The sequence below is a fragment of the Salmo salar genome, chromosome ssa05 (assembly GCF_905237065.1).
Source record: "Salmo salar chromosome ssa05, Ssal_v3.1, whole genome shotgun sequence".
Lineage (NCBI taxonomy): Eukaryota > Metazoa > Chordata > Actinopteri > Salmoniformes > Salmonidae > Salmo > Salmo salar.
Window position 1 is genome coordinate 38,294,887 of NC_059446.1, and position 10,601 is coordinate 38,305,487.

A 10,601-nucleotide genomic window follows, 5' to 3' on the forward strand; every position below is an offset into this window, starting at 1 on the left:
CCTGCCCTAGTGGGATAAACATGGAGGTTTAATATCCTGACCTAGTGGGATATACATGGAGGTTTAATATCCTGCCCTAGTGGGATATACATGGAGGTTTAATATCCTGCCCTAGTGGGATATACATGGAGGTTTAATATCCTGCCCTAGTGGGATATACATGGAGGTTTAATATCCTGCCCTAGTGGGATATACATGGAGGTTTAATATCCTGCCTTAGTGGGATATACATAGAGGTTTAATATCCTGCCCTAGTGGGATATACATGGAGGTTTAATATCCTGCCCTAGTGGGATATACATGGAGGTTTAATATCCTGACCTAGTGGATATACATGGAGGTTTAATATCCTGACCTATTGGGATATACATGGAGGTTTAATATCCTGACCTATTGGGATATACATGGAGGTTTGATATCCTGCCCTAGTGGGATATACATGGAGGTTTAATATCCTGCCCTAGTGGGATATACATGGAGGTTTAATATCCTGACCTAGTGGGATATACATGGAGGTTTAATATCCTGACCTAGTGGGATATACATGGCGGAGGCTCAATCAAGCTGGTCGTCTTGACTACTTTCTTATGTCATTCTCGTTGGCACCAAAAGTTTAAAAAGTGAAGATATGGGACCGAATGCGGTCGGACAATCATATCAATCACAAGCATATACATTGCTCGTACTGAATTTCCACGTGGGCGAGGATATTGGAAATGTAATAGATGACTAGGTCAGAAGAATTTATAACTTTATTTTTCCGACATAATACAGGTACAGCAGATTCCCTTATTGTATGGGACACTTTTTAGAGGCCATGCAATTCAGTACTCAGCTCTAAAATAAAAGCAATTTATGTCAAAAGAGTCCATATTAACAAAGGAAATAGAAGGTCTAACAGAACAGATAAATAGCAATAAAACTTTACCATAGAGGCTCAGAATAAGTTAGAGGAAAAACCAAAAGAAATGGAGGAACTTATTCAAGAAAGATCAAGTGTAATATATATATTTTTAAATAAAGCAAACTGGATGGAATATGGGGGAAATGCACCAAATGATGTATGTATCTTCAACATAGAAATGCTACCAAAAATAATTTGCTGAAACTTGTTAAAAATGATGGAGTCATCCATGATTCACCCAATTATATTTTGAAAGAGTAAGTAAAGTACTTTAAGAATATGTTTTCATTTCAGTCTCCTCCATCTCCTCTAACCATAGCTAATTGTATGGATTTTTCCCCTATTAATAACGTAAAATTAACATCTGTGCAGAAAGACTCATGTGAAGACCAAATTACAGAGGAGGAACTTCTTGATGCAATTAAAGCCTTTATGTCCGGAAAAACTCCAGGGCTGGATGGCATACCAGTGGAAGTATACCAAACTTTTTTTGATATAGTCAGAGGACCGTTATTAGCTTGTTTTAACCACTCCTATGAAAATGGTAGATTAACGGACACTCAACAAGAAGGTCTGATTTCATTATTACTGAAACAGGATACAAGTGGTAAATATAAAGATCCAGTCCATTTAAAAATCCAGGGCTTAAAAATAAAGGTGTCATTGTATGCTGATGATTCATATTTTCTTTTAAATCCACAATTTGGATTCCAGCACAGCCTCATAGAGGATCTACATACTTTTTCTAACCTCTCTGGATTACAACCAATTTATGATAAATGATAAAAGATATTACGTATTTGATCACAAACAAATACAACTTTTACATTTACATTACATTTACCAATAATGTTGATGTGGACATTTTAGTTTAATAAAAAAAAATATATATATATTTAACTAGGCAAGTCAGTTAAGAACAAATTCTTATTAACAATGACAGAACGACAGATTTTTACCTTGTCTGCTCGGGGATTCGATCTAGCAACCTTCCGGTTACTGGCCCAACGCTCTGACCACTAGGCTACCTGCTGCAACCTGTATCCATATCCCGAAAGAAATTATCTCACTCCAATACATTTTTGTAAAAAGTTAGCAAAAATTGATAAGATCTCGCTACCATGGAAAGGAAAATCCCTTTCTATTCGTGGGAAAATCACCCCGATTAACTCATTAGTCATATTCCAGTTTACCTATTTGCTTATGGTCTTGCCTACACCTAGCGAACAGTTATTTAAATTATATGAGAAAAAAAATATTCAATTTTATTTGGAACGGCAAGCCAGACAAATTAAACGGGCCCATTTATGTACTGAATATGAATTCAGAGGGCAGAAATGATGAAATATTCAAGCATAAGACCTCTCACTAGAGGCTTCAGTCATACAATAGTTATACTTAAATCAGAACTAATTCTCTAGCAAATTAATAAGACCGTTTCACCCCATGTTCAAGAATGGCCTTTTTCCCTTTATTCAGATTACAACCTCGCACTTTCAGTTATTTGATAAGTAAATCATATCCCAAATATCGCTATTTTTAAAACAAGCCATAGAAAGTTGGTTGCAATTTCAATTTAATCAACCAGAAAAAAACGGAACAAATAATACAACAAATATTATGGTATAATCTTTGTAAGTGATATCATAAATAGGACTGGTGGAGTTATGTCACACATGCAGCTAACAAAAATATATGGAAAAGTCTGCTTTACCCAAAATTACAACCAACAAATTGCAGCATTACCGCAAAAATGGAAGAGGAAAGTGGAAGGGTGGAAAACGTAGGGAACTTGTCTGTCGGGCCCTGCATTAAAGACCATAATTGCTCGAAGAAAATTGTGATAAATAAAAAAGTATATCAGTTTAATTTAAGGTCGAAAAAAATGCCATATAGATTGAAAAATAGTTGAGAAGAGATTTTCGACATACCGATTCCATGACACATGGTTAATGGAGCTGATACGCAAAACGACGCCGGATTCAAAACTTATAATTTTTCAATTGAAATTATTATACAACATTTTTGCAAACAATGGAATGTTATATATATATATTGGGGGATACAACCTTCCCAGCTCTGCAGATTTTGCTGTGAAGAGACAGAATCATTACATCATTTGATTTGGTACTGTCCATATGTAGCTGGTTTTTGGTCACAGGTCCAGGAAGGGCTGAAGAATTGTATATTTACCTGGAGCTAACTCTGCAGATAGCACTACTGGGTGATCTGAAAAGTCATAGTCAATCGATCAATAATATAATAATACCTTTAGCAAAACGGTTTATTTTTCATTTACAATCTGTAGAAACTATGAGAATAGAAAGGTTCAGAACTTTTGTGAAACATCACAGCACAGTTGAAAAATATATGGCAAATAGAAATCCAATATGGATGGTGTTAAGAGATAAATGGGAGGGGTTAAATGTAGCTGAAGTTATAAAGGAACATTTAAAAAAAAAAATGTGTATATACACTACCGTTCAAAGATTTGGGGTCACTTAGAAATGTCTTTGTTTTTAGAAGAAAAGGAATTTTTTTTGTCCATCTAAGCTTATTTGAAATGAGCTGAGAAAAGAGAGAAATCCATTTTTTTGGAGAGCGACACTACATGACCAAAAGTATGTGGACACCTGCTCGTCGAACATCATTCCAAAATCATGGGCATTAATGTGGAGTTGGTCCCTGCTTTGCTGCTATAACAGCCTCCACTCTTCTGGGAAAGCTTTCCACTAGATGTTGGAACATTGCTGCGGGGACTTGCTTCCATTCAGCCACAAGAGCATTAGTGAGGTTGGGCACTGGTGTTGGGCGATTAGGCCTGGCTCGCAGTCTGTGTTCCAATTCATCCCAGAGGTGTTCGATGGGGTTGAGGTAAAGGCTCTCTGCAGGCCAGTCAAGTTCTTCCACACCGATCTCGACAAAACATTTTTGTATGGACACCACTTTGTGCACGGGGGCATTGTCATGCTGAAACAGGAAGTTGGAATCACAGAATTGTCTAGAATGTCATTGTATGCTATTGTATTAAGATTTCCCTTCACTGGAACTAAGAGGCCTATCCTGAACCATGAAAAACATTCCTCTTACACCAAACTTTACAGTAGGCATTGGGGCAGGTAGTATTCTCCTGGCATCTTCCAAACCCAGATTCATCCGTCGGACTGCCAGATGGTGAAGCATGATTCATCACTCCAGAGAACCTGTTTCCACTGCTCCAGAGTCCAATGGTGGTGAGCTTTACACCACTCCAGCCGATGCTTGGCATTCCGCATGATGATCTTAGGCTTGTGTGCGGCTGCTCGGCCATGGAAAACCATTTAACCTCCCTGGGCTAGTCAACAGCCAGTGGAATCGCGTGGCACAAAATACAAATACCTAAAAAATGCTATAACTTCAATTTCTCAAACATATGACTATTTTACACAATTTTAAAGACAAGACTCTCGTTAATCTAACCACATTGTCCGATTTCAAAAAGGCTTTACAGCGAAAGCAAAACATTAGATTATGTCAGGAGAGTACCCTGCCAAAAATAATCACACAGCCATTTTCCAAGCAAGCATATATGTCACAAAAACCAAAACTACAGCTAAATGCAGCACTAACCTTTGATGATCTTCATCAGATGACACTCCTAGGACATTATGATATACAATACATGAATGTTTTGTTCAATCAAGTTCATATTTATATAAAAAACCAGCTTTTTACATTAGCATGTGATGTTCAGAACTAGCATACCCACCGCAAACTTCTGGTGAATTTACTAAATTACTCACGATTAACGTTCACAAAATACATAACAATTATTTTAAGAATTATAGATACAGAACTCCTTTATGCAATCGCGGTGTCAGATTTTAAAATAGCTTTTCGGCGAAAGCACATTTTGCAATATTCTGAGTACATAGCCCGGCCATCACGGCTAGCTAATTTGACACCCACCAAGTTTGGCCCTCACCAAACTCAGATTTACTATAAGAAAAATTGGTTTACCTTTGCTGTTCTTCGTCAGAATGCACTCCCAGGACTCCTACTTCAACAACAAATGTTGTTTTGGTTCCAAATAATCCATAGTTATATTTAAATACCTCTGTTTTGTTCGTGCGTTCAAGTCAGTATCCGAAGGGTGATGCGCGAGCGCGTTTCGTGACAAAAAAAATCAAAATATTCCATTACCGTACTTCGAAGCATGTCAAATGCTGTTTAAAATCAATTTTTATGCTATTTTTCTCGTAAAATAGCGCTAATATTCCAACCAGGCTGAAAGAAAAAAATGGAGAATTCACATGAACGCGCATCTCCAGTGTCACTGTTCTCAGCCTGACCACTCCCAAAATATCCTGCTGTTTTTCGCCCAGAGACAGGAGAGACGTCATTCCACTTTCTGGCGCTTTCTGAGAGCCAATGGAAGCCTTAGAAAATGTCACGTTACAGCAGAGATGCTGTATTTTCGATAGAGATGCCACAGAAGGAGAACAAATTGTCAGACAGGGCACTTCCTGTATGGAATCTTCTCAGGTTTTGGCCTGCCATATGAGTTCTGTTATACTCACAGACACCATTCAAACAGTTTTAGAAACTTTAGAGTGTTTTCTATCCAAATCGACTAATTATATGCATATTCTCGTTTCTGGGCAAGAGTAGTAACCAGTTGAAATCGGGTACGTTTTTTATCCCGCCGTGCAAATACTGCCTCCTAGCCCCAACAGGCTCCCGACAAACAGTTCTTGTGCAGATGTTGCTTCCACAGGCAGTTTGGAACTTGGTAGTGAGTGTTGCAACCGACAACAGATGATTTTTACATGCTACACGCTTCAGCACTCTGCGGTCCCTTTCTGTGGGCTTGTGTGGCCTACCAATTTGCGGCTGAGCTGTTGTTGCTCCTAGAAGCTTCCACTTCATAATAACAGTACTTACTGTTGACAGGGGCAGCTCTAGCAGGTCAGAAATTTGACGAACTGACTTGTTGGAAAGGTGGCATCCTATGACGGTGCCACATTGAAAGTCACTGAGCTCTTCAGTAAGGTCATTCTACTGCCAATGTTTGTCTATGGAGATTGCATGGCTGTTGGCTCGACTTTCTACACCTGTCAGCAACGGGTGTGGGTGAAATTGCCAAATCCACTAATTTGAAGGGGTGTCCACATACTTTTGTATATATAGTGTATTTACACAGCGTAGGCCTAATGAGCGATACAATGTGAAGCTTCGAACACACACAGTTAATTTTGCGCAAAATAGTACGCAGCACTGGCTATGTATACAACAAAAGTTCAACATTCACCTTCTGCTACCATTTCTGTCAAGCCATCTACGCATACAGTTTGACGCATACGTTCGATAAATTCAACGCATGCACCACACCGAACGCACTGCAACTGCCTCTGCAACGCAATGCTACAAGGCAAATGCAGCGTTTCATTGGAAATGAATGTAATTCTGGTGTACCATAATGCCTTCACATTCGGTGTGTTCGAAGCGTGAGCGTGTCTGGCGTGCAGCGGCCTCACTATGTCGCTGTCCATGATGTTGAAATCTCATACAATCCATTTTCAAGCCAGTGGGGTTTACTCAATAATTGTTGACTCTTAGGACTTTTTTTATATTCTCTGCTTTTGTGTATGAGATTGTACTCGCTGAAGGACCAGCACTATAAATGGCATAAATCTAATATTTGCATTGTAGTTTATATGCCCAATCGCAAATGCGTTCCCTTTTATAATGCATTCATTCTGCCTGATCCTAACTCATATCAGCAGAGTCCGGTTGATTGACAATTATGGATGATTTTGTGGTTTTATATGCTGTCGTTTGCAGTTATTTTCTTTGGTTATTTCCAATCGTTTCCCGATCAATTCAGCCTAGGCTATGGGCATTTTGAACGATAATATGTGTAATATCTGAAGGGTACTCACTGTGTCGCTGTTCACCAGCTGTGTTTTTATAGATCCAGTTCTCCACCCACTTGTGTTGTTACAAGGCTCGGGTGCCATTTAGCTGCGGAAAAGGTTGGAGACGGACAGATTGCGTGCACATTTTGAGAATGTAATTTTGATCAAACTGTATGTTTTTTTTTGTGGAAGTACAATTTTAACAAAATAGTATATCTTAATTATTTGGTGTGTTCACGTTTTAATCCCATGATGGGACACAAAGGATTTTCGGTGGCAGTCCTAGACTTCTGCGTTGCTTTCTTTCTTCTAACCGTCCACTCCGCCTCCTATGGAGACGTGAGCTATTCTTTTCCGGAGGAGATGAAACGCGGGTCTGTGATTGGAAATCTAGCTAAAGATCTCGGGCTGGAGGCGAGCAGACTCTCCGCTCGCAAGGCCCGAATTGATACCGAAGGGAACCGTAAACGTTATTGTGACGTTAATCTGAGCACCGGAGACCTTATTGTTGCGGAAAGGATTGACAGAGAGGGGCTTTGTGGCAAGAAGACTTCGTGCGTTTTAAATCAGGAACTTGTTTTAGAGAATCCTTTGGAGCTGCAACGTATTAGTCTTCATGTTCAAGATATAAATGATAATTCCCCACAATTTAATGAGCACATGATAGATATGGAAATAAGCGAATCGGCATCTAAAGGCGCTCGTTTCTTAATAGGGGAGGCCCATGACGCAGACATAGGACATAACTCAGTCCAAACATACACGCTAGAAAGGAATGACAATTTCGTTTTGATTGTTGACAGTAACAATGTTGAGCTTGTTCTAGAGAAAGAGCTCGATCGAGAACAAAAGAAGGATCTCAAATTATTACTGACGACGATGGACGGCGGCACTCCGCAGAGATCAGGTACTGTAGTCATACACGTCACTGTACTGGATGCTAACGATAACGCCCCAGTGTTTAGCCAGGCCGTCTATAAAGCCAGTCTTCCTGAAAACTCTCCTTTAGATACTGTAGTGGTAACAGTGAGTGCTACAGATGCAGATGAGGGAGTGAATGGAGAGATGGCTTATGATTTCGATCACATTTCAGATGAGCAAAAGACAGTATTTTCTATGGACCGTAAGACAGGAATAATTAAAGTGATCGGCGCTGTTGACTTTGAAGAAGTTCCGTCGTTTGAACTGCGCATTAAAGCGAAGGATGGTTTAGGCTTAGCCTCATATGCCAAAGTGATAATAGAAATTACTGACATAAATGACAACGCCCCAGTGATATATCTGAAATCTCTGAGTAACCCAATACCTGAGAACGCGTCACCTGGTACAGAGGTGGGCATCATTAACGTGCAGGATAGAGACTCTGAAAATAACCGACAGGTCCGCTGCTCCATTCAGCAAAACGTTCCTTTTAAACTGGTGCCATCTATCAAAAACTACTATTCTCTGGTGACCACGGGCGAACTGGACCGGGAACTAGTGTCTGATTACAACATTACAATCACTGCCACCGACGAGGGCTCTCCGCCTCTGTCCTCCTCTAAAAGTGTTCAGTTATCTGTCGCTGACGTGAACGACAACCCACCTGCGTTTGAGGAACAGTCCTATAGCGCCCACGTGACTGAAAATAACAAACCAGACTCATCATTGTGTACCGTTACTGCTCGAGATCCAGACTGGAGACAGAACGGTACAGTGATTTACTCTCTCTTACCCGGTGAGGTGAACGGTGTCCCGGTGTCCTCGTTCTTATCCGTTAACGGAGACACGGGGGTGATCCACGCTGGGAGGTCGTTTGATTATGAGCAGTTCATGAGATTTAAAGTCCACGTGATGGCCAGAGACAACGGTTCTCCTCCGCTCAGCAGCAACGTCACTGTCAGTGTGTTCATAACGGATGTGAATGACAACTCTCCTCAGATACTATATCCCGCCCCGGAGGGGAACTCCTTCATGACCGAGCTGGTCCCCAAAGCTGCACACGGGGGCTCTCTTGTTTCCAAGGTGATAGCGGTGGACGCGGACTCCGGCCAGAACGCCTGGCTGTCCTATCATATAGTCAAATCCACTGATCCGGGACTTTTCACTATTGGTCTCCACAGCGGAGAGATCAGGACACAGCGGGACATTTCTGAATCGGACAGCATGAAACAGAACCTTATTGTGTCAGTGAAAGATAACGGACAGCCCTCTCTCTCTACGACCTGTGCCATGTATTTAGTGATTTCTGACAACTTGGCTGAAGTGCCAGAACTGAAAGATATATCTTATGATGAGAGCAATTCCAAACTCACCTCTTATCTGATCATCGCGCTGGTGTCGGTCTCCACCTTTTTCCTCACCTTCATTATTGTCATCCTGGCCGTGAGGTTTTGCCGCAGGAGAAAGCCCAGACTGTTGTTTGACGGAGCGGTCGCCATCCCAAGTGCGTATCTCCCTCCAAACTACGCAGAGGTGGATGGAGTGGGAACTCTCCGCAGCACCTACAATTATGACGCCTACCTGACGACCGGGTCACGCACCAGTGACTTCAAGTTCGTCACATCTTACAATGACAACACGCTGCCCGCGAATCAGACTCTGAGAAAAACTCCAGCAGACTTTGCTGAAGAACATGATGATTCTGATTGGTCCTCACAGGTAGGCTTGAACTGTAAATAAATATCAACTATACATTTGATTGTATTTATCAAAGAATATATGCCCATCTTTTTGTAAAATTACAGTTAAGCAGCTTTGTACAATAACGCTTTTTTTTTATGGAGAAAATCACGTAGCCTGTTGAACGGGAGTGTGTGAATACCACAGCTTGTCTACAAGGCAACCTGTTCATGCTTTACGTTTGATGCCATTTGCAATGTATTTCTGATGATTGAAATCCCCTCACATTTGAACGGGAAAATAGTGATGCTACTGGTTTGACTTGTGTGGGTTTGAGGATGCGGTTTGATTTGTGATTGGTTCTGTTTGTGATTGTTCTTTGACATACACGCTGCACATGTTTTGAGGTTAAATGTGTTACTATTAGGAGTTTGGCCTGTTGGAGCGGAGGCCATTTTGGGAAGGGATTACGACAAACAAATACTTTATGTACAGAGCTATTAAGGCGGTGACGAGGGAAGTGGCGTGATAGGGGGTGTGAAGGGCAGCAGCATTGCTGTGCCGCTATCCATGGTGCTGAAATCCAATTTGTAGCTAGCAGTTTATACTTATAGCTTTATCGCTGTAATTACTTTAATTAATTGCCATACTCTCCGTATTTTTGTATATTGCATTGATGAGCGTTCACCAAAATACCAGCTGTATACATCTGATGCTGGCAACGTACAGCTATAGCCTACCTAATCGCAGTTGCCTTCCCCTCTGTAAAGTATTTATTCTAGCTAATCTTAACTCATGAAAATAGTATGCTGATGCTTGTACTGCCCTAATTCATGCTGTAGGTGTTTTATTTCCGTTTCCTGTGTTTCTTTTTGGTTATTTCCATAAGCGTCTGGTGATTTCCCCCGAATAGTTACAGTAATCAATCATTCAGAAGGCTATTTATCCAAGCACAGCTGGTGAACAACGACAGAGTGAGTAGGTCTACTGTTTACATACTACACATTAACAAACATTCTTCGAAATCTATATTTGGTGAAATATAGAATCTACATTTGGTGAAATATAGATTTAGAAGAATGTTAATATGTGTAATATCTAACGAGTACTCGCTGTGTCGCTGTTCACCAGCTGTGTTTGGGTAGATCCAGTTCTCCACCCACTGGTGGTGTTACCAGACTCGGATGCCATTTAGCTGC

General features: G+C 40.7%; 1 protein-coding gene across 1 annotated transcript; it reads left to right on the forward strand.

The window, feature by feature from the left end:
- Nucleotides 1-7,680: 7,680 nt before the first annotated feature.
- LOC106604827 (protocadherin gamma-A12-like) lies at nucleotides 7,681-9,462 on the forward strand. Its single transcript, XM_014199874.2, has one exon. The coding sequence runs from the start codon at nucleotides 7,681-7,683 to the stop codon at nucleotides 9,460-9,462; it is 1,782 nt and encodes a 593-aa protein (XP_014055349.2).
- The last annotated feature ends 1,139 nt before the right edge of the window (nucleotides 9,463-10,601 follow it).

What these genes read in the sequence shown, in the direction of transcription:
- LOC106604827 (XM_014199874.2), top strand. Translation starts at nt 7,681, where the DNA reads ATGGACGGCGGCACTCCGCAGAGATCAGGTACTGTAGTCATACACGTC.